We start from the raw sequence: 27,601 nt of genomic DNA on the forward strand, positions 1-27,601 counted from the left end.
GATCAGGCGGCAGAGGCAGTCTTGGAGGTGGTTGGGGAAGAGTTCCCACGTTCAGGGGGATCCGGCATCAGTCCCCGCCCCCCCCCCCCCGCGCGCACACACTCTCCAGCGAGGCCTTAAATGGCTCGCCACCCCAGGGGACTGAGCTTGAGGATATAGGTGCCATGGCCACCCAGAACAGAGTGCCTCTGGGCCTGTACAAAGTGCAGCCTTCAGTAGCAGACTGGCCGAGGTCTAGCTTCATGTGGTGGTGGTGGTGGGCACCCACATACACCCCCCCACACACCTGCAGCATCTGCCCCATAGGAGCCAACTTCTGGGGCCCGAGGTCCCTTCAGCCTCCCCCATAAAATACTTGAGGAGAGCGTTTAGAGAGCGTTTACCCCTCCCCCCCCCCAAGTTGTTGGGCATTCAATGTTTGGTAAGGCATACTCCCAGGAAAACAGGTTTAGGATTGCTGCCTTTTGGAGGGATCAGATTTGGGGCCTGAGGGCAGCCTCAGGGTTGTGAGGATAAAAGAAGTCCACCATGAATAATACTCTGAGCAATTTGGGAGGCAGGCGAAATTAGACACACACACACACACACAGAGAGAGAGAGAGAGAGAGAGAGAGAGAGAGAGAGAGAGAGAGAGATTTGCTGCTTCTGCTCATGTTGCTTGTCAGTCCTCCCTATGCCCTCCATCAATGCCTCACCCCAAGATTGTGACAAGGCACCGCAAACCTTCCAATGGGGGCTGTGTGATGACAGCCTTACATTTTTATGACTATAGGAAGATAAACATACAGCATAACAAAAACTGTCTTAGTGGGCCGTGATATGAACGCCGGACTTGTTGGCTCACAAGTTGTGCAGCTCCATTCTTCATGGATAGGGTTCAAATGATGTTGGAGATAGAATGAATAGCTTTTGAAACAATCCTATTTATGTTTGCAATTGACTTTCCCCCATGTCCGTTCTCTCCTCCCCCACGTTTTGTCCCACAAGCCACCTAGTTATTAGCAGAGCGAGCATCAGATCTGAATGATAAGACTACAGAGAAAAGGCCTGGGAGAGTGACAACCACAAAGTACGTGTGCATCATATTTTCCCTACGCACTTCCTCCAAGGAGATGGTATATATACAAGGCTTTCCCTCCTTCCCACTTCATCATCACGACAACCCTGGAAGGTAGGTCTGGCTGAAAGAGTCGCTTGCCCATGGACACTGTCTGAACTCTCTGGCTGAAGGAGAACTGGGGTCACCCCATCCTAGTCCATTCTACTAACAACAACAGTGAGCGAGGGAAAACGGTTCCCCTTTTTTTGCTGCAAATTCTAGTGACCTTTTCAAGAAAACAGGAACCCGTACTTTTGCTCGCATGCATTCAAGTAAAACTTTTGTATGTATCTCCAGGAAATCCACATCCTGTTGACTGGGATACACCTTGCAAATCAGAGCAATTTACATATTTCAGAGCATGAAACAGACTCCTCCTTCTAGTTTAGCATCCTAATCTCAGTGTTTGACCCTGTGCCAGAGGCAGAATGCCTCTGAAAATGCCAATTACTGACAATCACAGGTTGGGGAGAGTGCTGTTGTGCTCAGGTGCTCTTTGTGGGCTTCCAGTGAGCATCTCTTTGGCCACTGAGAGAACAGAGTGCTGTACTAAGTGGTCCTTTGGCCTCTTATGTCCTTGTGCTTGTGGGAAGCCTGGAAGCAGGACCTAAACACAACAGCCCCCTCCCCTATTGCTGTCCCCAGCAGCTGGCACTCAGAGGCATATCTTACCTGTGATAATTGAGACAGAGCATAGCCATTGCAGTTAGTAGCCATCGATAACCTCCTCTACTCATATATTTGCCCTATCGTCTTTTAAAGCTACCCGGGTTGTCGGCCATCACAACATCTATCTGGGGAGCAAAGTCCATAGTTTTAACCATGCACCATGTTAAGAAGTACTTCCTGAATAATGTCCGGATCAAGCCTTATGAGGAATGGTTGAGGGGGCTGGGTATGTTTAGCCTGGAAAAGAGGAGCCTGGGAAGAGATAGGATAGGTAAAGGTAAAGGGCTCCCTCCCCATTAGGTCCAGTCGTGACCAACTCTGGGGTTGCGGCGCTCATCTCACTTTATTGGCCGAGGGAGCCGGTGGCCAGCATGACTAAGCCGCTTCTGGCGAACCAGAGCAGTGCACGGAAACACCGTTTACCTTCCCGCCGGACCGGTACCTATTGATCTACTTGCACTTTGATGTGCTTTCGAACTGCTAGGTTGGCAGGAGCAGGGACCGAGCAACAGGAGCGTTGCGGGGATTCGAACTGCCGACCTTCCAATTGGCAAGCGCAAAAGGCTCAATGGTTTAGACCACAGCGCCACCTGCATCACTAGGAGATAGGATAGCCATCTTCAAACATCTCAAGGGCTGTCACACTTGTTTTCTCCTGCTCTGGAGGATAGGACGGGAACAGCTGTCCGACAGTGGAAAGGTCTCCATTGGGAGATTGTGGAGTCTCCTTCCTTAGAGGATTTTAAGCAGAGGTTGGATGGCTAATGGTCTAGTTGAGAGTTCTGCATAGCAGGGGGTTGGACCACATGATTCTCAGGGCCCCTTCCAACTCTACAGTTCTATGAATCTTCCAACATTCAGCTGTTTGGGGTAGAGGCAGACCCTTTGGATTCGTGTTGCTGCTGCCTACAGAAACAGAGCTGGGTTGGGACAACAGTGCACCAGCAGCACTGATAGCAACCCATCACCAGTGTTGACCTTGATGTCGCTCTCAGTCAGTCCTGCCCTTGTCAGCAGCAGTGACGCCCAGTGTTGGTAGTGTTGCTCTGCAGTTCCACACTACCATATGTAAAAGGTAAAGGTAAAGGACCCCTGGACGGTTAAGTTCAGTCAAAGGCAACTATGGGGTTGTGGCTCTCATCTCGCTTTCAGGCCAAGGGAGCCGGTGTTTGTCCTGGTTTGCTACCAGGCCACGTTTCAGCTTTTGGTACTTAATGCCTATAGTTTTGGACCAGGCAACTTGAGACCACCACACCCCTTACGTGACCTGTGTCACTGTGTTCTGCAGGAGAGTTTGTCCATCAAGTTCCCAAAATATCAGAAGCTGGCTGCACAGCAAATCAGAGCAGGGCTGTCAGTGTGGCCGCCTTGTTTTGTGGAATAGCATTCCTGTTGAGATAACAACAGGGGCCTATGCTTTCCAAACACAACACTTTTTGTTTTGACAAGTTTTCCCTACTGGATGAAAGGTCTCTGCCTTGGGTTATCATTTGGCATTGTTTTAAAGCTTTTTGTACAGTCTTTTAGCTGTTCATGTCTGCAAATCACCTCGAGAGACACATTTAAGCAGAGGGTGTTTTGTAAGTTGTCCCTCTCCGCAGAGGTGCACCGAACACCTTCATTATACACGATACCTATTTACACTGGCTTTTGATGCTTGTGATGTATGTTTTTGGCACAACTTATTTTTGTGACCCTAAGTTGTTTTTAATGGTTTTGGTTGCTGTGACCTGCCCTAGGGCTAGGGCTGGGCGATATCTGTTTTTGAACATGGTGATGTATCACCAGCTAAACACTGCGATACGCCAATATGTCACAGTGTCTGAAATAAGGATGGAGCTATGTATAGACACTGGATGGTTTTATGGTTTTTCCTGCATTGTGATTTTTGCTGGCACCTGCTCATGTGATTCACTGCCCCCGGCATGAGGCAGTGGATTGCTGAGCTGGCAGAGTTAACACAGACTGCAGAAATAGAAACATTGGCTGGCTTCATGGTTTTCCCCATAAGGTGAGTTTTGCATGTGCACACATTCGCGATATATTGTCAAGTCAAAAATTATGAAACTGATATCACAATATAGACTTCAAACCAGTTTTGGACATGTTTAAATCTAAATTGAACAAGTGTTGGAAATGTAAAGAGAAAGAAGGTTATTTTTATCATATGTGGTGGTCTTGTAGTAAGGTTAAAGCTTACTGGGAAATGATATACAATGAATTGAAAAGGAAGTTGAAAATAACCTTTGTAAAACAAACAAACCAGAAGCTTTTCTTTTGGGAATTGTAGGGACAGAACTACCTAAATTGTGTAGAAATTTATTTATGTATGCGGCCACAGCAGCAAGAATGCTACTCACCCCAAAATGGAAAGAAGCAGAAGTCCCAGCAAAGGAAGAATGGATACAAAAACAGTAAGAAATGGCGAAACTTACTGAAAGAATAAGAAATCAAGATAACAAACTTTTTATAAAAGAATGGAAATGGTTTATTGAATATTTACAGATAAATTACAAACAGATAAAAACACTGGCAGGATTATTGTAATAACCTGCAGTTTCATAAGAGTATATATTTAAAGTAGATAATTAAATGAGCAAATTAAATGAATTTGGATATGCCGATATTTATTTATTTTTAAATTAAAGAACCGCAAAAAGAGGGGGAAGTCAAACTCTGAAATGTTAAAATGATTGTAAAACTAATGAAATGTGTAAATTTGAAAAGTATAAACAAAAACCTAAAAAAAGAAGCGTTTGGCATCTTCACTACCTTTCAGCAAGTGCACCTCTTTAACCTGGCCTGCGATATCTCAGGTGTGTGTTTTCAGAATCCACCCTATTCCTATGACAACAATCTGTTTTAACTGTTCTACAGTAATACTGGATTTAAAAATTGTTGTAAGCTGCTCTGGGTCCTGCTGGTGAAGGGCTGATAATAAATTAAACGTTCATCATCCTTGACTATTAAGCTGGGGCCAACAGAAGTGGAGTTCAACAACATCTGAAGTTTGGCTATCCCTGATCGAAGGCATCTATTACTATTTTTGCTGCCCGGTCTAATTTGGTTCCTCAGTATATACTCTGGAGTTCTGGAAGTGCGGCAATAGGAATTTGAAAAAGCCACCTTTGTTCGCACGTGTTTTCAATGCAAAAATTGCAATTTCTGCTTCGGGCACATAGATAACACCAGCACATCTGTTCCGAAGAAAGGTGTATTTTCAAATTAGCTTTAGTGCCTCCCAAGACTTGTCATCATAAATACAGGAAGTCACAGTTTAAAGGCGGTGGCACATAAACAAGGAGTAACCTGCCAATGAGTCAGCTATTCCCAGGCAATCTCCACCCAGCAACAGGTTTTTCTACTTTAATCAATCACAGAGCCAAGTAGGGCCAAAGTGACCAAGTAAATAGAAATGATACAGGCTATTGAAACATACCTTCCGGTAAATACTCTTCTATCTTTTCCCACATCTCAAACCAATAAGACTTCTTTTCCAGGCTCACAGGAAGACCTCCTCCTCCCTTTGCTACTAAGATGCATGAAAATAACCCAAAGGCAAGCATTTCAACAGAGTTCTCATGAATCTTTGGACCGAGGCTTGCTCAACAATTCCAATGAAATTAGGAATTTCACACATGAAATTAGGCTTCTTGTTGTTTAGTCGTGTCCGACTCTTCATGACCCCATGGACCAGAGCACGCCAGGCACTTCTGTCTTCCACTGCCTCCCGCAGTTTGGTCAAACTCATGCTGGTAGCTTCGAGAACACTGTCCAACCATCTCGTCCTCTGTCGTCCCCTTCTCCTTGTGCCCTCAGTCTTTCCCAACATCAGGGTCTTTTCCAGGGAGTCTTCTCTTCTCATGAGGTGGCCAAAGTATTGGAGCCTCAGCTTCAGGATCTGTCCTTCCAGTGAGCACTCAGGGCTGATTTCCTTCAGAATGGAGAGGTTTGATATTCTTGCAGTCCATGGGACTCTCAAGAGTCTCCTCCAGCACCATAATTCAAAAGCATCAATTCTTCAGCGATCAGCCTTCTTTATGGTCCAGCTCTGACTTCCATACATCACTACTGCAAAAACCATAGCTTTAAATATACAGATCTTTGTTGGCAAGGTGATGTCTCTGCATTTTAAGATGCCGACTAGGATTTGTCATTGCTTTTCTCCCAAGAAGCAGGCGTCTTTTAATTTTGTGACTGCTGTCACCATCTGCAGTGATCATGGAGCCCAAGAAAGTAAAATCTCACTGCAAGGTGGCAGGTTCTCCAGGTCTAGGGAAAACAGATTGCTGGACTAGATAGGTCTTCTAGTCTGATGCAGCTGGCCCCTCTTAGGTTTATATGTAAAGGACAGAGACAATCACCTAGATTTTTTAGGGTGGCATTGCCCCAAAAATGCAGATTACAATTTGCAGCTCTCTACTGTGGAGCTTGTTACTTATGTTGACGTTTGACCATCCGACTCGCTTTGGTTTCTGAACCTATATGCCTTAAGTGTCTGCACACACCTGGTTAGAACTTGCAGTATTGCTATCAGTACACAGTAACAGGGTTTGGTTGTCTATAACACTAACTACACTCACCCAGCTGCTTCCACTATGGCCTCCTCCTGTTCGAGAATATCCCACCCCACCTAGTTCCCTCGTGGACTCGGCAACAGGACCAGAGAAAGGAAGAGGCAATGAAAGTGGCAGATAAGCAACATCCCTGCACCCCAAGAAATGATGGAACACTTGAAGCAGCTTTCCTGTCCCCTCCTCTCTGGTCCCTTGACCAAAGCAGTTTGTCTCGTGGAACTGGTTACAAATGATCCGTAGGCTTTGTTCCCCAGTAAGTGGAAGCAGCTGTGCGAAGGCTGTAGTATAGACACAAGAGTTCCATTTGTTACTACACTACAGACACATTAAAAGAGAGTGAAATATACATTCACCAACCTATGAGATTTTTTTGATGTCTGTTTTGGCATCTTGTCAATGTGCCATGGTGGGACACAGAGCCACAAAATTAAAAAACTATAGAGCTGGAATAGGGTGGATTCTGAAAACACACATCTGAGATATCACAGGCCAGGTTAAAGAGGGGCATCCTCAGCATTCACTGAAAGATAGTGAAGATGCCAAGGGTCATCTAGTCCAACTCCCTGCAATGCAGAAATCCCAGCCCCTAGAACATGCCGTAGGGACATGTAGGTACAGCTCTATACATGTTTACGCAGAACTCTATGTGCATAAGATTGCAGTCTAATATACCAAAGTATATTTTAAAATAGTAACTTTTATTAATCCAAAACCAAGAAATCATCATTCAGAATGATTTTGTAACCCAGGCATTAAAGAGGCATATTTAGTTGATAGTTTCTTCAGTGCTGGCAAATCATGATTAGGTCTATACAATTTTTATGTTCAGAGTAGCCCAAGAAATTGATCTTTGCTTCAGAACCACAACCCCTTTCTAATTTTCTAACATGGCCTTATGAAAGGCATTGTTTACAGAGACAAAGCAAAAATGGTTTTCAAAAAGAAAAGAAGCACTTTATAACAGACATAAGCAGATATCCGTAGCAAATGATGATGCCACTAATAATAAAAAATAAGAGGCCTGAAAGATGATAAATCCATTTCAGCTTTGCCAAAGAACATCAGAGTTTCATAATGTACTGAACAAGTATAGAGAATTTTTTGCAGCTTTTATTAATAGTGAAATAAGCTCAGGTACATGTATAGCAAACTACAAATAATTAAGGTAGAAAAATAATTGTTTGATTCTTGATTCACATGCTAGAGTGATTAGGAAGCCTCAAGTAATGTCTGCAGGTATTCTCAGTAACTCTTCCACTTCTTCTTGTAATGCCTCGGCCTTTTCAGTCAGGAGCATCTGCGTCCAAAAACAACCATGTAAAGTCAAATTAACCTGATACAGTATAAGAAACATTTCTGAATGCATTGGTGTGTGTGTGTGTGGGGGGGAAGTTGACAGTTCTCAGGATGATGTATATTTCATTCTCCTGTAGCGGAAAGAGACTCACAAAGACAAGACTAGTCTGATCCCTACAAAGGCTCACACATGCCAGTTTCCAACATGCTGGCACTGAGATATCTACTAATTGATGATGACCCCCTAAAATCACTCATGGTTGCCAGATTCCTGATCAGCGTCCTATCCCTAAAGAAGAGAAACGGTCTCCTGTGTGATTCGGACAACCCCTTTAAACCATGACCTGTGTTTTAGGTGATATCACCATTGTTTTAAACCATGATCTATGTTTTAGGCAATATCACCATTGATATCCCTGATTAATTTATGAGCAGAGGTTACAAATTTATTGCAATGTATGATGGTGGTTTCTGTTTTGTATGATGGTGGTTTTTGTTTTGTTTTGCTTCGGTTACTGTTTGTCTTTTGTAAGTCTTGGCAATTTTAAATTTGGAGGTTTAAGTATAATATGTTGGTATGGGAAACTGTCGTGTAACGGGCCAATGGCCGTAATAAAGATCAATCCAATCCAATCCAACATGCTGGCACCTATTGGTAAAAAAACAAAACAAAAACAGAACCAAGGAAGGGGTTATGCAGATGAATGGGCAGGGCTTGATTCTCAGTGGCTATGGTCCCCAGGAGCAAGCGCTAGACTTGACCCTCACTATTATGGCATCTCCAACTATATCACTTTACTTTCTCCCATTTTAGTGAAAGCTTATTGTTCATAATGACTTAAGAAGAGCCTGCTGGTTCAGGCCAGCATCCTGTTCTCACAGTGGCCAAACAGATGCCTGTGGAGAAACCAGCAAGTCGGATCCGAGCACAAGAGCATTCAGTCCTATGCAAAAAGCAGGCGTTCATTTTTATGCACCTCCCCCCAATTTCTGGTTAGAGAACTGAATCGCAAAATTGAGAGAAGTGCAAATTTAGAAGGATAATTGTGTCTTGGTTGGTATATTGGTTTGAAAATGTGCAGATTAGACCGTTCCCCATTAAGATTCACAATTTTCATCCCCATTCCTATCGATGCTTTTCACAAATTTTACTTGCCTTTGCAGATGAAACTATTTGCCTAGCTTGGCTTCTGGACAAATGCTCAATAGTCTTCACCAGCACATCTGGATTTGCATTAGCCAAGTGTGCTAAAGTTTTATACCCTGAGTTGTAGAGTTGCTTGGCTCGAGCCTGAGAAAGTGGACAAAAGGCTAATTACAAAGAGAGGTGGCAACAAATCTATTCATCATCACCACCACACCTCTAGTCTCTACCAACCTGTCATATTTCTAGCTACCGTTTCTGACCACTTTATCTTTCATCAAAACAGCCCTTTTTGTATAGTAGCTCTGTATATTGGTCAAGATCTTTCACCACCTCAACGCACACTAGCCTCAGTAAGATTTATTGGGCCCTATGATAAACACGGAAACAAATGTGGCTTTTGGAAATATTTATTCTGTTATTCCCATGTACAAATGCTTTATGGTTTGTATTTTGAGCACATACACATGTAAAAAGGTAAAGGGACCCCTGACCATTAGGTCCAGTTGCGGACGACTCTGGGGTTGCGGCGCTAATCTCGCTTTATTGGCCAAGGGAGCCAGCGTACAGCTTCCGGGTCATGTGGCCAGCATGACTAAGCCGCTTCTGGCGAACCAGAACAGCGCACGGAAACGCCGTTTACCTTCCTGCTGGAGCGGTACCTATTTATCTACTTGCACTTTGACGTGCTTTCGAACTGCTAGGTTGGCAGGGGCAGGGAGCTCACCCTGTCACGGGGATTTGAACTGCCAACCTTCTGATCGGCAAGTCCTAGGCTCTGTGGTTTAACCCACAAGCGCCACCTGCATCTCATATACATATGTACTAAGAAGATATTTAAAATATTGCACCAGCCGCTAAGCTTTTAGCTTTTCAATCCAGCATTTTATGTGGGGTTGCAATATCACTCCTGTATAGAGATGATGCAGTAGGTCTATTTAACAGCAAAACTTACTGAGGAAAACTTTCAACTTTCGAAAGCTCAGTATAGGGCCATCTCCAATCTGTCTAGTCAATTTCCATACAAATACTTTCATAAAAAATGACACCAGAGAACTTTGGCTCCATTGGCCAAGTTCATTTTGTCCTCTGTCTTGTACTGAAGATGTTTTTGCTGCTCAGGGTGCTTTGCAACACATACTCCACAATCATACTGCAATGGTACACAATTTACAATTCCAAGACACCCCTTTTACTTAATGCATTTATATACACCCTTTTAAATATATACCCAGGGTGGTGTTGACAGCTGTGCAGCTACAATTAATGGTGCATAAAATAACCGAAAGAACACAGAGTTCAAATAACATCCTCAGTGCAGCCTACAGCAAAAAACCGCAATCATTCACTATGACATATCAAACAGCAGCAAAGATCTGTTCCTGTACTGACTCCTCCCAAAGGAACATCATCTCAAAAGCTAACATGGCAAAATGAGACTGGCTGGAGCGATGGGGTCAGAAGCATAGGAATGCAAAGCAGGAAACTTCTGCTGCAGGAATTACGTTTTTTTTCAGAGCTTGCAAATGTGCTGCTCTTTTGCTGGGTATTAAAACCCTGCTTCTCTGGAAAAGGGAAAGCTGTACCAATCTCAGGTAGTAACAGTTACTTGGAAGGATTTTCTACAAACCATCTTTAAATTCTGCTTGGATTTGTTTGGTGAAAGAATACAGTCGCATCTTTTTTGTGACTGGGATCCGTTCCGGAGCCTTGGCCGCTAGCCAAAAAGGCTGCAGGGCAAAGCGCCTATCTGTGCATGTGTGCAGAGCAGTTTGCGCTTCTGCGCATGTGCTAGCGGCAAACCTAGAAGTAACCGGTTACGGTATTTCCAGGTTTGCCACAAACGTTTGCCGGAATGGACGCTAGGCAAGGTGGATGTTTGTGGAGGTATTACGGTAGTTATTCTGGTTTGTTACGCATATACTGACCTCTAAAACTCCTGCCACCTCCATAAGAGGGATAAGCTCTGCCTTAACACAGTAGGTTAGTTTCTTGGTAAGTTCCGTCAAGAGAGCTTTATAAACCCAAAATTCATCCAGCTCCTGTAAAAATAAAACATAGTTTAAAATGTTAGGAAACCCTCATCATTCGGTCCAGACACTGAGGTCCAGCTCTAGGGCCTTCTGTCGGTTCCCTCGCTGCGAGAAGTGAGGTTACAGGGAACCAGGCAGAGGGCCTTCTTGGTAGTGGCACCCGCCCTGTGGAACGCCCTCCCAGCAGATGTCAAGGCAATAAGCAACTATCTAACTTTTAAAAGACATTTGAAGGGATGTCTGTTTAGGGAAGTTTTTAATGTTTGATGCTGTATTGTATTTTTAATATTCGGTTGGAAGCTGCCCAGAGTGGCTGGGGAAACCCAGCCAGATGGGCAGGATATAAATAATAAATTATTAATAATAATATACTTTTGTCCGTCCATTTTTGTCAAAAAATTGTCTACCAAAATCCTGCCAAATTTCTGGAAGAGGAACCAATATGCAGAAGTTATTGTGATCTTTTAGCTGCAGATAATTTAAAACAGTGGAAGGTCACTGGAACAGATTCATTGGGTACCATCTTAAAACGCAATGATTCAATAGCAATAGAAGAAGCTAACAGCAAGAAATCCTTTGCTTCTAGTTGACTAATTTCAATGTGGTTCTTTTTAAATGGATTTTTTAATTGAAACATGTATGAAAATACTGTCATAAAAGGACAATGAACTGGTTACCGGTATTTATTCTCAGCTTGAGGATTCTCCACATGCAAGTTAAGTAAAACAGAATGTGTTGAATGTGGACTATTTTTAAGAAATGCAGCTTTGATCAGTTCTGGAATTTGAAAGGGAAGTTGCGTGGAACAATTTGGAAAATCTGAAGTAAAAGAAGTTTCTGAGCGACATTTCTGTGTTCCATCAATGAAGTATTCAGCTACTATACATTACCTCACAGAAATGTAAAACTGAGGAGGAGAACGAAGCAGCTGAATTAAGAAGGGTTTGAATGAATCCTCGTGATATGCTGAATTTTTCTGCCACCTCCCATATGTTGTTCACTTTTAACAAAGCATGAAGAACCAAGGACAAGTAGAGTCTACTGGCTGTGCCAATGTCCACATCCTAAAGGAATATGGAGTATAATTAGAAATTGAAGACACAATCCAATGGAAAAAATGTTTGAATCTTTCAATTTATCTGAAATAGTGGAACACTCTTACAGTTTTAATTTCATCCATTTCTGAGGCTATCTACACCATGAAATGCAACATAAGAGGCCACAAAAGACAATTTCCAGCTAGGAATTTCAGAAACAAGTAGTCCCAAATATGACAACAAATAAGCTTTAGTATGACTCTAATATGCTTCTTTTCTGCCATTCATGTGCAACTAATTTCTGATCTACTTAATGTTAAGGTACTCAAAATTTTAATCCAATCATTTATGACCAACTCCAATAAAGGAATCACAGAAGCTCCCCTGAATACACAATTTTGATGGATACTGCAATAATCCATTCCCCCCCGTTATCTTTAGACACCTGAAATAAGAAATCTTCTTCTTACCATTCTGACAGCTTGTCCAGAAGCCTTTTTGGTAATAAAGCTCTCCGGCACACCAACAATCTCTGCCACTTGTTGTTCTGCTGGACTTAGCTGACTGCACTAAAAAGCAGAATTAATCTCAGCTCTAAAGGAAAGTTACCTTCTGCAGAAAACACAGGGCATACTCTGTCCCTTGTGAGAGACACAGCAGAGTGGCACTGGACTCAACAGTACAGTGTTCTCCTCCCACCACCCAAATTTGGCATGAGAGCAGAGATATGTGCACACTGCAACACCGCAGGCAATCTCTGGGAATGAGAGATCCCTCCACGAACCCTCCGAGTTCTCTTGTCTTGCCTGGGTGCAAGTTATTCAAATCATGCACGTGCTGGGCTATGGGAAGAAGAGTCCCGTGACGTTGATTTCTAAATGCAGTTGCTGCACGCGAAATGAAAAACTTCAGACGTATAACAGATAAAACACTCTTGAGGTATACTGCAAAAAATTCACTAGCCGCACATAAGTTTCAATATCTGCCTTGTAACAAAATGCAAAAAGAAAAAGAAAAACCCAGGAGTTTAATTTTAAAAGGTCTGGATCCTGCATGTATCTGAGCATAATTTATTCCCTAGGATATTTAAGACCCCATGTGCACAAGGAACAACTTTAGCTGTTCCACTGAAGCTGACAAGAGAGTCTTGTGCTTGCTAAGCTCAGAAAAAGAGAGGAAGGCTCCCAGGGACACTATGTAAAGATATCAAAATCTTCTTTTTTCTTTTTTTAAAAAAAGGTTACCTGTCTAAAATAGATCATCCAGTTTGGGCTGCACTGCAAAACCATACTGTACGGTGTTGTCAGGTAGATTAAATGTAGGCAACTTTCAAGGATTAGCCCCTCAAGGCCTTTCTTCAAGTCTGCATAGAGCGTGTCACAGTACGCCAAATCGATAGAACCTAAGGTGTAATAAAAAGGTAGACATCATACAATGGCCCACATTGTACAGATCTGATCTTCAGAATTTGATGAGACATTTCAGCATGTCAACGTGTTGGAAGACTCTTAAAGGCTCACAACCCTTTCAGGGTGGCAAACCACTTGCTCTTCTTAGCAGGAAGCGCTGTCACCTCAAACTCCATATTTGATCCCCACAAACCAGGCCCAGCAGAGCTCTCCTTGATTCAAGGGGGCATCAGTTCTGTGGGGAAGTAGCCTTTCCTTATGTCTATGACATTCCACACTAACTCATCACTATCATGGACATGCTTGCAAGCATTGTAGAATACATAGAGTGTTGCTGTGTCTTTCCCATACGTATCTAGTTGGCTGCTCTGCTTGAAAAGATTGCTGAACAGAATGCTGGATGAGATAGGCTTTTCAGTCTGATCCAGCAGGTTTTTAGGTAGCTTACATGCAGATTGAATTTGTGGAGTACTGGGAAACACACCAGGAACATGTTTTACCTATTAATGTTTCCTTCCACCCCAATCTGACAGTCGGACAAGGTCTGAATGTGATTAAACTACAAAAGGAGGACAATATTTGGGGGGCAGAAATGAGAAGCTAAAGAGATACTGGATTTATTTTTATACGTCCATACAAAATCAGTAGTTGAACTGGGAAATGAGATCCATCTTGGCCAGGTGAAGACATTTTGATGAGCGAGGTGAAAAATTGAATCAAATCAAATCCCTTTTCATTTCAGAAAAAGATACAGGCAGCAACCATTTTGCATGGAGGGTCCATTTTTTGTCCCGGCATGCGTCCCTGCATAAGCCCACCATGTCCCATTCTGCCCTCTTCCGGGTCCCGTGCATCAGCAGATGCACACAAAATGGTCACTAACTGTGGCTATAAATTAAAATTATGGAGATTTCCTGCCCCCTAATTGCAGTCAGAATCTGATTCATGAGGGTAGTCACTTCATTCTGCCTGCTGGCAAGACTGGCCTTGTGTGACTGTATTTTAATAGATCCCAGAGGGAGGTTTTATACCTTTGTAAGTGGCTTGACCCAACCTAGTGATAACTAGAATTTGTTCACCATCACAGCTTGTACTATCTTTTAGGAGTCCATTTTGTTTCAGCCCTTGCAATACTTCCGTAGTTACATCCTGTAGGCTCTTTCCTTCAGGCAGAAGCTGTGGCTGGACACTAAACAAGGTTAGATGCATGAACTGGAAAACCTCTTCAGGACTGGTTGCTATCTGTAGTGGAACACAACAGGACAAATGAGAATATACTAAGACAAGCTAAATACCACTTTTTAAAAAAAGTTTGGTGTTTCGTTATTCCACCTGAAACTTTCCCTCCCCCAATCAGTCTTCTTAATACAACCAACCAGTTTTAAGGTTTCAGAATTACCTTTAATCCAACCAATGATAAGATTAAACTCCGGATACCCTTGTTGAACTCAAGCAGGAGATTGCTGTAACAGCTTTCCAGAGGGCTGTATACTAATTTTTGAACCTTCAAAAAAGAGCAACAGCTATGTGAATGCAAGTTATAAAATATGGCATATTTGTACCTAATGTTCCTAAAAGATTATCTTCTCCATTATGTCCTAACAAGATCTCCCCAAGATCTGCACTGCTTTAACCACTGCATTTGTGAATCAACTGCCCTGTTCTGTAATGCCTTACAAATCAAGTCATTTGCAGCTAGGAGTAGCAACTTCTCCAAAACTTCAGGTTTATGGAATGACTTCTTTCTCGGGGAGTGGCTGTGTACCAGTGGCTATATAATGTCCATCTATTAATGAAACCTTTGGGCAGTAACAGCTCTTGGCTCTTTACAACTCCTTTTGAGTTTTTATGACGTATGATAGTTTGCCCTGTCTTCTGCTGTTGCATTTTAAAAATTGTAGGTTTGCTCTGCTTGACTACAGCTTTAAATGCTAGTTGTAATCTGTCTCGAGCTATTTTGGAAAGTTATAGAAGTTTTAAATAAAAACAAACAAAAAGGATACAGAACTATTCTCAGAGGATGCTTCCCAGATCTACAGATCTATTCCTCTTCAAATTTACTGGGGATAGTTTTCAATGCAAGTCCTACTCAGGGTAGATCCATTGAAGTTAATGGACATGAGTAACTTGTGTTCAGTAATTTCAGTGAGTTTACTCAATGTTGGACTTAGCTGAATATGACACTGAGCCTTTCTCAGTGGTGACAATTTGGCATTTGTTTAACAGATAAGAAAGCAATTATTTCAGGTGTATATACCTTAACAATGCATATGTTTCATATTTTAAATATGTGGATTTATAATCAGCATTTTATTTTTTCATATATCACATTTTTGTTACAGAATGCTATCTACCCAAAGCCCATGCAGGCAGGCAGTTTATCTTATAAAACATTTTCTAAAGTCGGTATGTTATGTTACTGGGTAGTGATACTCTTTTATGATGAGATATCATTGGTTTTCAAGATGAGGTACTGGCCTTGCTTAACTTATAATAAAAGAAAAGGGGCCTTTAAATATACTTCCTAAAAGGATGATCAAATTATTTCAGAGCACGCTTACATTTAAAAATCTGACCATTACCCCATATTACACAATTGACTTATACTGATAAGTGTGAAAATCAATTTATTTATTTATTTTGCTGCAGTTACCAGATTCCTGTCTTTCTCTTGCACGATAAGAATGCTTTCACCAGCTTTGTCAATTCCGGCACGGCCAGCTCTGCCTATCATCTGTTTATACTGGTTTTTCTTCATGAATTCTGTTGCAACATATGGAGCTCTTAAAATGACCCTGTGGAAACATTGAGAATGTGTTTTAATTACCGTATATAAAGTTCAAAGCATTTGATTTTTTAAACAGTAATTACTGAAATGAAGAAAACAAAATGCATCAGATTGTTGGAACCCCAACATTCCTCAGAATTGTTACAGTGCATACAGTTATACAAATTTTTATACCATAGCAACTTTTGACTTTGGAGCACCTTTTATTTCTGAAATATGCTCTAAAGGCACGTAGGAATCTGTAGAGCATTGCATGCAACGGGGGACACAGCAACAGTATCCTTAATAGCCAAACTCTAGAATTCCGCTATGTTCTATGCCTAGTGCTACAGAGAGAATAAAGAATAGTTAGACCAAAAGACAAGTATACTACATCCAAGTACAGTGGTACCTTGGTTTAAGAACTTAATTCGTTCTGGAGGTCTGTTCTTAACCTGAAACTGTTCTTAACCTGAGCTAATGGGGCCTTCCGCTGCCGCGCAATTTCTGTTCTCATCCTGAAGCAAAGTTCTTAACCCAAGATACTATTTCTGGGTTAGCAGAGTCTGTAACCTGAAGCGTCTGTAACCCGAGGTAGCACTGTAACTTGATTTAGATTTAATCATAGAATTTTGTAGTTGAAAGGGACCAAGAGGGTCATCAACCCCTTGCAGTGCAGGATTTGCCCAAAGAAGGGCTCAAACCCACAATTCTGAGATTAAGTCTCATGCTCTACCGACTGAGCTATCCTCGGAATTAATGAGTAGGCAGCAGCTGAGCAGCAAACAGTTCCTTAAGGGATACTAAAATCCTCAAGACTAATGCTGCAAATTCCATTCCTTCTTCATCATTGCCAGAAGTGCTTCAAGGAGGAATCACTGAAGAGTGAAATGAGACTGGAAAGGGAAGTTACTAGCTATCTCTAGTACTGTACTGGTCATATGTGAGCCCATGCAATAGGAACTCGAGAGCATCTTCACACCAGACCCTAAACTCAGGCCTAGTAAGGACCCCTGACCATTAGGTCCAGTCGTGGCCAACTCTGGGGTTGCGGCGCTCATCTCGCTTTATTGGCCAAGGGAGCCGGCGTACAGCTTCCGGGTCATGTGGCCAGCATGACTAAGCCGCTTCTGGCGAACCAGAGCAAAGTACGGAAACGCCGTTTACCTTCCCACTGGAGCGGTACCCATTTATCCACTTGCACTTTGACATGCTTTCGAACTGCCAGGTTGGCAGGAGCTTGGACCGAGCAACGGGAGCTCACTCCGTCGTGGGGATTCGAACCGCTAACCTTCTGATCGGCAAGTCCTAGGCTCTGTGGTTTAACCCACAGCGCCACCCACGTACCAACAACAAATAAGGTGGTAAATCTGTTTCTGCAAATTATCACTTCAGACTCCTGCATTTCTGTTGTGCATGGGAGGAGGGAAGGGGGCTCAGAGGACAAAATGTTCTTCTATGTAAAAACATTTCCCTGCATACAGAATGCTAGCATGTCAGGACAAGGTGCCTGAGCTCTTCTTTTCTAGTCAGCTTCCGATGCCCTGCTGGACCCCTGCCTCTGGCTTCATGCTCCTGAGTGAAAGAAATGTTAATATCTGTTCTATGCTCCACAGGATAAAAACAGAAAGACGCAACATTTCTTAAAGATTAACCTTCGAGCTGGCAAGTTAACCCCAGCAGCAAGGGTAGAGGTGCAGGTAAGGAGACAGAGGATTCCTGAAGAGTAAGCTTCTTCTATCCGTTTCCTTTCCTCACTGGTAAGGCCACTATGGTGATAGGAGATTCCATATGGAATTGTTTGCTTCAGTACTGGGCAAAGTCTTCCATTGCAGATATTTCTCAAATCTGTAAGAAGATCACGTTTTTCTTTCTCCTTCAACTTTTTATAGTCTCTAGGAAAGAAAAGTACACTTAGATTATGTTTGCATACCAACCATCTTGGCTATTCCACCTGACGTTCAATTTGAACTTAGCCTGATCTTTTATTCCCCTTCCTTCCCTCCCCATTTTTATGAAGAATACCCACTCTGGGATCCCACAGCTAATTCTCCCCTGGTCTCCTCGCTGGCCCAAATAGGACTAATTTAGCCAGCTAGCCCTGGTGATCATATTGGATGGATTTCGCCCCCTAAATTGATTTTTGAATTCTGAATTTTTTGTTATTCACGTTTTATACTGTATTTTACGCTGTTTTCTGTTGCATCAATTAAGTGTTTTAAATTTGTTGTTAGCTGCCCTGAGCCTGGTTTTCTGAACCGGGAAGGGCAGAGTATAAATAAAAATCTATTTATTTATTATGTGTCACACAGTGCTAAATTAGTCCTAGTCTCTCCCTTTCTCCATCAACATCGCTGCCACAACACAGAATTATATGGTACTTCAAAGGTTGTTATTCTGGACACAATAGTACCATCACACCCTGCAGTACTCAACAGTTTGCTCAAGCTGCAGATATAATCCTACAGTGTTATACATGATCCTGTTTGATCAATGCATACCATTCTGATCACTCTGCTTGCAAAGTGAAGGAACAGGCCTCTGTGTCAACATTAGTAAATTCTGAGGTTAATTGTAAACATGCCAATCAAGTAGGTATACGGCATCCAGGAAGCATACCTGTTCAAGTGCTTGCAAATCATTTCTGCTACATTTTCACAGTTCTTTTTAGTGGGACAGAAGACAAGGCAGGAGTACTTTGGAATAACTTCCGTCACCAGTGCAATAAGGTGATCAGGGTCAGTCTTCTGCAGACCAGTAGAATACTAAAAGATAACACAGTTTTGTTTCTGTTCTGGATAACTTTGTTGTGCCTCAGTTAATCAAAATATTCAAACAAAACTTCAATGTATTTGACGTTACAAACTTATTCGTGACTGAAGCATCCATTTTAAATTGTTGCTTTAAATGAAAAAATAAATACAAAAAGAGCACCCATTTCTTTTGTCATTTTGGTATTCCCCCACCTAAGGCTACTAGAATCAGGACCATACATTCTCTGCTGGTAAAATACACACATATCAAACATTCTCTGTAAACAAAGTAAGCAATTCTACTACTACTACTACTACTACTACTACTACTACTACTACTACCTAGACTGATTTGCATTTTTAGAGCCAATTGTTTTTGTTAAACACAAGGAAAAACATGTTGAAACGTATTACTTTAACTGGCTATGGATAAATGTTAAAGAAAAACTTTTTATGCTTATTGACATTACCTTGAAATTAAGAAGACGTGAAAATCTAAAGCCATCTTCTGCTTTGTTATCAACTTCATAGATCGTGTCTCGTATTTTTACATATTCTTTCAGTTCGACCTATATTTTTTCAAATGTACATAGAATAATTAGATTATGACTCCTATTGAGGAAAAAGCCATACTGCGGATGTAATGTGGAAGGCATTTGAAAAGAGAAGAATAGCTTTTTAAAAATGCATTGTTCTTTTTGCCTTTCCTAAAAATCACAAATAAATTGAAACACTTTCTTGAATTATGGTGTCTGTGGCTTTTACGTTTTGTAAGGTATTTTCCTTATGACTTGTTTTACAAAGAGGAATCCGTTAACTCATCTTTGCCACAATAGTGATTAGAAGGTAACATATTTTAAAGAAATTTGACCATGTAAAGCTAAACATTTGACAGGCTAATAATGAATGCTATGTTCACTGTCAAATTAAATGCCTGGAAAAAACAACAAATACCACTTTTCACCAAATTAAATGCCTAAAAAGCTCAGAAAGGAAAAATGCCTTCTCATCCCTTTAGTTAGTTCAAAATGGTCAATATGCAACATTTACCTCTAAGAAAGTCAACAAGTTCTCTAGTCAAATACATACTGGTCTGAAATTACTGGTGTAATATTCCGCTTTCAAGAACTGCTGCAGATCTCCAACGTTATTTAAAGTTGCACTCATTCCAATGATCTGAGTGGTTTCTATACAAAATATAGCAACATACTTTGAAATATTACCCTCATTGTATCATAGAAGAATAGTAAAGGAAAGTCATAGTATCTCATATTTCAAATAGAACAAGACAATCACTTTCTTCATTAGATAAATAGCAAGAGCAGCATCAACCTCATAATCACCCTTTTTGACTAATAGCACCAGATATTGTTAAGACTGACACACAAAATGCAGCCCTGGACAACTCTAAGCTGAGGTGGCAAAACTTCCTAAGTCTACAGTTACATAATAAAGTATTTGTATATCTGAGGCTGCAATGGTATTCACATTAACTGGGGAATAATTTCAGTGGAAATTGGTTGGACTTGCTGCCAAAATAAGCAGACAAAACAGAGCTATCCCTATCATGAGGCAGGCAGCAGTGGCTGTTCTTCCTATGACCCATGGCTGTACCTTTCTGTTGAAGGACAGAGCTGTCCTTGCTACATAGCCTGTTGCCTCCCATGCTCCCTCCATCCTAGGGTGTAGCTTGAAAAGGTGAACAAAACAAAAGATAAAGACGGTACTTTTTATCACATGTGGTGGACCTGCCCCAAGGTGAAAGGCTTCTGGGAGAAGATTTATAATGAATTGAAAAAAATGTTGAAATATACATTTACTAAGAAACCAGAGGCCTTTCTTCTTGGAATAACAGGTTTAGAATTGCCAAAGAAAGATGTTACCGTAAATTATTTTTGTATGCCACAACTGCTGCTCAAATTTTATTAGCTAAGAAGTGGAAAACACAAGAAGTACCAACAGTGGAAGATTGGCAGATGAAGATGATGGACTTTTCGGAGCTAGCCGACCTGACTGGAAGAGTTTGTGACCAGAAGGAGGAGGATTACCAAGAAGAATGGATGAAATTTAAAGACTATTTAGTTAAATATGTTAAGTTAAATTAATTGGAGAAGCTTGCAAATAACAGATAGGCTTAGGATTTAATCAGGTAATGGGATGAATTAGTATGTTTAATACTGAATTGGAAAGGAAAACAAAAAGATGTTAAGCGATTAAGTTAATTTTATAAGAATAGTGGTTTTGGAAAACCATTAAAATGATATACACTGAAATTCAACCAGGGGGATACGAGGAAGTCACTTAACAATGTTACTAAGTTTGGTTTAAATACGGTAGAGAATTATGTTTGTTTATTTATTTAAAAAACATTTGGAAAATCAATAAATTTTTTGAAAAAGAAAGAAAAAGAAAAGGTGAACAAAACAAACCTCAGTATATACAAACAGGCTACTTGATTCATTTAATTTGTATTTCTTTTTACCATCTTGAAATAATTTTAAACTTCATGTTGCCAGTGTTGTTTGATGTTTTATTTTGTGTAGCTAACAGCTGTCAACCAACATGCTCTCTGAGTGGCTCAGAAAAATTAAGAATAATAATAATAAAAAAATACAAAACAATACAAGTGGAATATATATTATGTTTCCTGGGGCCTGGGGGCTTGAGATGAAAAATAAGCATTTAAAACACTTTACATGTTGAAATATACTATTACACAGACAAATTACATACGTTTTTAGAAACAGCACAATTGATGCAGCTATTATTTGAGTCCAAGATGTGCAGAAATTACTTACTGCTTGTATAAAGAATCTTTGCAAGAGTCATTTCTAGAACAGCCCCACGACTTCCTTCTCCAAGCATGTGCAACTTGAATTAAAGAAAGGTGTAAGGAGATTATGAGAGCAGGAAAGAATCAGAACCCAAGAACTTTATGAACGTTAAAATGGAGATCAGATTTCTTTGGCGTATGTGTTGCATTTTGACCCACCTCCCTCTTTAAAGCTATGGGCTTGGTTCTCTGGCATAGTGTAGGGAGACCAATTAATGTCAGTCTTAAAACACATTTTTATATTTTGTGTTGGTTGCAATTGAATGCAAGTATGTGTAATATTACTAGTTACCAATACAGAGTCTTGAATATATTTCAACCAATTAGAGATTATTTAAAAAGCCAAATGCCCATTAATATAAATAAGTAGTACAGTGCAACTTCTACAAACAAGTTTGAATTTATAAATAAATTAAAAGCATTTTAAAATAGTTTCAGGAGTTTTATAACAAACCTCGTCAATCACAACTAGACCCAGGTCACCAATTCGCCCAGTTTCAATCAAGGAATTCACTAGGGTGTGCCCTCTTTCAATAGTAGCAATGTACAGAGATTTCTTAAGCCTTCTTTTGATTGGAGGAATCCTTCCTCTACTTCCTGCATATTCTTCAACCAGAAAACCTAGCTCCATTCCAAAACCCGACAAACCAGCCACCTACCATATGCAATAAATAAACAATAAAAACACAACTGAGAATTCTTTTTTTACAATTATTATCAAAATTTTATACCAGTAACATGTTTGCAAGTAGCTTATAATAGAGACCAGCTGCTGCATGCAAGCTTTATTTCACAGCTATTTTTATAAGTGTTCAGTGGCACTACAGCTCAAAATTAATAAGTAAAATATCAACTGTCAAATGAAGAATGCCTGTCCAGTGCTGTGCTCATTTCCTCAGAAGTGAATCCCACAGAATTCAGTAATTCCAGGTAAGGAGCACCTACCTGCAAAAAAGAGCTTTAAAAGAGCTTCCTAGGGCTCCCACACTTCATCTTTAGACTGATCACATGCAGATCCCCGCCGTTTAACCACCAGCCACTTATTTCCCCCTCTCCCACTCGTTTTGTTTATCACTAGCCTGATTAAGAGTACTGGAGAAAGCTTGCACACTATTTGGGGGCATTTTTATTGGCCTGGTCATCCTAATATGGATTTTGGAACTCCCAATTAAGTGTGCACAGGGTTGCAGCCCATCACTTTCAGCAATCTATGCAAAAAAGTTGAAGTATACTACAAGGATAGGTAAAGGTAAAGGTACCCCTGCCCGTACGGGCCAGTCTTGACAGACTCTAGGGTTGTGAGCTCATCTCACTCTATAGGCCGGGGGCCAGCGCTGTCCGCAGACACTTCCGTGTCACGTGGCCAGCGTGACAAAGCTGCATCTGGCGAGCCAGCACAGCACACAGAAACGCCGTTTACCTTCCCGCCAGTAAGCGGTCCCTATTTATCTACTTGCACCCGGGGGTGCTTTCGAACTGCTAGGTTGGCAGGCGCTGGGACCGAACAACAGGAGCGCACCCCGCCGCGGGGATTCGAACCGCCGACCTTTCGATCGGCCAGCCCTAGGCCCTGAGGCTTTTACCCACAGCGCCACCCGCGTCCTACAAGGATGCATACGGATAAAAAGCCTATTATTTCCACACCTTCTCCTGGACTATAGCCACGTATGGTAGGATCATTAAAACATCCATTTGTTTGCAGAGTAATTCTTGAAGAATTAAGATTTCAGCTACAAGTGTTTTTCCACCGCTGGTTGGCAAGGAGTATATTAAATTCTTTCTCTGCTGCAGGGATTCTAACATTAAACAAGCATGCTGCCAGTCTGTAAAAATAAGAAGACAGGTGTTACCCTTCTATTCAGTTATTAAAGATCAAAATAAGAGTCTTTTGGAATTCTGCAAATTGTTCACTAAACAGGATCATTATTGGTCAATTTGTTAGAGGATGGTGCTGATAATTCCAAGGTTACAGGTCCAATTCCCATATGGGACAACTGCGTATTTCTGCATTGCAGGGGGTTGGACTAGATTATCCTCAGGGTCCCTTCCAACTCTATGATTAGAACAGAATTTAATACTACAACAAGCAGTACAGTGGTATTACCATAAAGTTTGTCAATTCCTCTGAACTCTGCTAGCAGCTCCTTGACCTTGGTTGGCAATCCATAAAATGGACCAATGTCAACAAAGGAAGCACTGTGAGTTCTCTCAGCAACCCCAATCTCTTCAGATACAACAGCCTCTTTGAGTTGTTTGCTTTTAGACACCAGTGACGCAGGAGCTCTAGCATTTTCTGTCATTGCACTTTTGAGATGATCTTTGAGACTCCTCCTCCGTGGTTCAGACAAAGAACTTGTAGATGGTTCACTATCTTTTTTAACATTTTCTGTATCATGACAATGAGGTACGTCTGAGATCTTATCTCTTTCTTTTACATTTGCTACTTTGTGAGGATGAATCAAGCATTCCTCTGATTGTTTAAGAAATAAAAGCTGTGATGATGGCAGGTTTTCTAGACTATCACCATGAGGATTTAGACTCCTATCCTTCTGCTCTTCCATAGTGCTTAAAAAATCATACTTTCTTCTGCTTCTGGAGTCGGTAGTTGATTCTGGAATTGGCAATATCTGTTCTATATTCTTAGCATTTTGTAGCTGAACATCTTCACATACAGGCTCCACATAAGTATTGCAATCTAGGTTTTTACTATCCAGGACACCATCAGTGGACTTCACACATCTTTGCTCTAGATCATATACTTCAGCTAACAAAGAGTTGTTGCCAGAAAAACTGTCATAGTCCCCAAACAATTCAACTTCACTGTCAAGATACTGCAAGAAATAAAAATCTGAATGAGTTTTTTATAATATTTAGCATTTACATAAGCACCTTGGAGAGTTTAATGCACTTCAGACACATTATCTCAATAACCCTTATGGCAATCTATTAGGATAGAAGAGTAATATTATTCTCACTGTTCAGAAGGTGAACTAAGACATAATTTATCAAGGACCATCTAATGAGATTTTGCATGAGGCAAGTTATTGTTATCGGCTCTGTGTCATTAACAGCATTCAAAAGTAGGAAATTAAACAGCAACTTTCCCTGTCTCGTGCTTTAAAAGCTTCCTCTAGGTTATTTTTAGAAGAGCATAAAAAATGATGGCAGTTCTACTAAGATTTACAGGACAATGAAACATGAATCTGGTTCAAACATGTGACAAAATTCACCTAATATACACTAGTTTCTTCAAATTAATGTTTAAATTAGATGAATTCCAATGGTAAAATGCATAGCACAGGTTTGTTTCATCTGCCAAAAAGCCAATTAGCCTCCACAATCACTGTTGTCAAAATTTCTTTACAAGTCTCACAGACAGAGCTGGAAGGGCTTGGAAAACATTACTCTGGATTCCTTTCTATATTGGAAGCTGGCTCATACTGAATCACAGTTCCTTTGCTTCACCTAACTCAGTATTACAACCGACAGGCAGTGGCTATCCAAGAGTTCAGAAAGAAGCCCTTCCCAGCCCCACCTGGAGATGTCAAAAGATTGAAGTCTGCATGCAAAGCAGATGCTGTACCACTGAGCAATGGCCCTTGCCCTTTGGGGAAACGTCGCAGAAAAGCAAACAGGAACACAACACAGCAGATCCACCTCCTTGGCTGGGCTCCCCCTTGCCAAATCCCACCTGTGTCTCCCAGAGCCAAGGTGAGGGCCATCCCTTCCTGCTGCACTTCTGCGAAGGGCCACATGCACTGACAGAACAAGAATTCATACTTCCAACCATAGTGCCGTTGCACCTAACAGGTGCATTGCGCTGGGTGGGAATTATCCCCAATGTCTTGAGTACACTCCGCGGAAGGTAGCAGGGAGCATCTCCTTTTGCATGCAGGTGGTCTCAGGTTCAAATCCCAGGTAGGGCTTGGAAACCTTGGAAAGCCTGTGCTGGTGGGTGAAGGTAATATTGAGCATAACAGACAGGCAGATAGATCCCTCAGCTCCTAAGCCCACAGGGGAAGGGCTGAAGCTTAGTGGGGCTCTCACTTGTGGCGTGCCTCAGGGTTCTGTCCTCTCCCCCATGCTTTTCAACATGCAGCCGCTGGGAGAGATCATCAGGGGGTTTGGACTGGGTGTCCATCAGTATGCGGATGATACCCAGCTCTACCTCTCTTTCAAATCGGAACCAGTGAAGGCAGTGAAGGTCCTGTGTGAGTGTCTGGAGGCGGTTGGAGAATGGATGGCAGCTAACAGATTGAGGTTGAATCCTGACAAGACAGAAGTACTGTTTTGGGGGGACAGGGGGCGGGCAGGTGTGGAGGATTCCCTGGTCCTGAATGGGGTAACTGTGCCCCTGAAGAACCAGGTGCGCAGCCTAGGAGTCATTTTGGACTCACAGCTGTCCATGGAGGCGCAGGTCAATGCTGTGTCCAGGGCAGCTGTTTATCAACTCCATCTGGTACACAGGCTGAGACCCGCAGACTGTCTTGCCAGAGTGGTTGGTGCATGCTCTAGTTATCTCTTGCTTGGACTACTGCAATGCCCTCTATTAGGGGCTACCTTTGAAGGTGACCCGGAAACTACAACTAATCCAGAATGTGGCAGCTAGACTGGTGATTGGGAGCGGCCGCTGAGACCATATAACAGCAGTCTTGAAAGACCTACACTGGCTCCCAGTACGTTTCCGAGCACAATTCAAAGTGTTGGTGCTGACCTTTAAAGCCCTAAACAGCCTCAGTCCAGTATACCTGAAGGAGCGTCTCCACCCCCATCATTCTGCCCGGACACTGAGGTCAAGCGCCGAGGGCCTTCTGGTGGTTCCCTCGCTGCGAGAAGCCAAGTTACAGGGAACCAGGCAGAGGGCCTTCTCCGTAGTGGCACCCGCCCTGTGGAACACCCTCCCACCAGATGTCAAAGAGAACAACAACTACCAGACTTTTAGAAGACATCTGAAGGCAGCCCTGTTTAGGGAAGCTTTTAATGTTTAACAGACCACTGTATTTTAATATTTTGTTGGAAGCCGCCCAGAGTGGCTGGGGGGACCCAGCCAGATGGAAGGGGTATAAATAATAATAATAATAATAATAATAATAATAATAATAATATATTATTATTATTATTATTATTATTATTATTATTATTGGCAGCACAAGGTCCCAGGTTCAAATCCCCCGCGGCTGTTCCTTAAGGGCATAGGCTTGCAACCCTGGAGATGCTGCCAGCCCGTGTAGGCAATACTGAGCTCGATGGATCTGTGGTCTGAGAGGAGGATGGGGCCCAGAGTCAATGTGAGTACCTCATCCTCCGGTTCTCCCTCCGCTTCCCCGGTGCTCAGCTTCTTGGGAGCCGGCGGGGAGCGGGAGGAAGTCCGGCCGCAGCTCCCCTTGCCTTCGCCAGGCTCGGCTCCCGGCCGCTGCCTTTTCTGCCGCCGCTCCCGCGCCCTCCTCACAGCGACCCCGTCGCCCTCCATCGGGCAGCGGCATAGCCTAGCACCGGGCTCCCCCGCCAAGCCGGCACCGGGCGGGCGGGCGGAGGAGGAGGACACAGCCGTTTCTCATGAGGGGAAGCCGCGGCTCCATCGCCTCCCGTTTGCCTTCACCCCTCCGGACACAAATGGAACCGCCCAGCTCTGCTCACAGCCGCGTTCTTGCCCCTAGGAGGGTGATACCAACTGCTATAGAAAGAGGGGGAAAGGAAGAGACATAGTTGACTCGAAGAGGTCCTCTTCCCCCCCCCTCAACGGCTATTGCTATAGGACATGGCATTAAGGAGGCCTTCCGCAGCACCGGTGTCCTCTTGGACTACAACTCCCATCAGCCCCAGCGAAGGGCAGTTGCTATTTAAATCAGGGCAGTTGCAGTTTGAAATTCCCTACAGGCATAGGCTGTGATGGCTATTTGTGTGTGATTGAAGGTGCATGCGGGGTGTTACGTCACTTCCCGTTCATGAGCCCTTTGAGGAGAAGCTTAGGAAACGGAAATGTG

General features: G+C 42.3%; 1 protein-coding gene across 4 annotated transcripts; it reads right to left on the minus strand.

The window, feature by feature from the left end:
* Positions 1-7,022: 7,022 nt before the first annotated feature.
* On the minus strand, positions 7,023-27,514 carry HELQ (helicase, POLQ like). Of its 4 annotated transcripts, XM_028743714.2 has the most exons (18): positions 26,914-27,512; positions 23,722-24,448; positions 23,262-23,440; positions 22,072-22,272; positions 21,583-21,655; positions 19,874-19,971; positions 19,255-19,353; positions 18,651-18,796; positions 17,687-17,926; positions 15,918-16,059; positions 14,664-14,768; positions 14,296-14,506; positions 13,100-13,257; positions 12,326-12,424; positions 11,709-11,882; positions 10,714-10,827; positions 8,798-8,932; positions 7,023-7,642 (listed from the first exon to the last, which is right to left on the minus strand). In XM_028743714.2, exons 1-18 carry the CDS (start codon positions 27,085-27,087, stop codon positions 7,565-7,567), a joined length of 3,153 nt encoding a protein of 1,050 aa, XP_028599547.2. In that variant the 5' UTR covers positions 27,088-27,512; the 3' UTR covers positions 7,023-7,564. The 4 variants fall into 4 exon arrangements, with proteins under 4 accessions (XP_028599547.2, XP_077789919.1, XP_077789922.1 ...); XM_077933793.1 differs by lacking the exon at positions 14,664-14,768 and having other exon boundaries at positions 26,914-27,513; XM_077933796.1 differs by lacking the exon at positions 23,722-24,448 and having other exon boundaries at positions 26,914-27,040.
* Positions 27,515-27,601: the final 87 nt, after the last annotated feature.

This window comes from Podarcis muralis, chromosome 9 (assembly GCF_964188315.1).
Source record: "Podarcis muralis chromosome 9, rPodMur119.hap1.1, whole genome shotgun sequence".
Lineage (NCBI taxonomy): Eukaryota > Metazoa > Chordata > Lepidosauria > Squamata > Lacertidae > Podarcis > Podarcis muralis.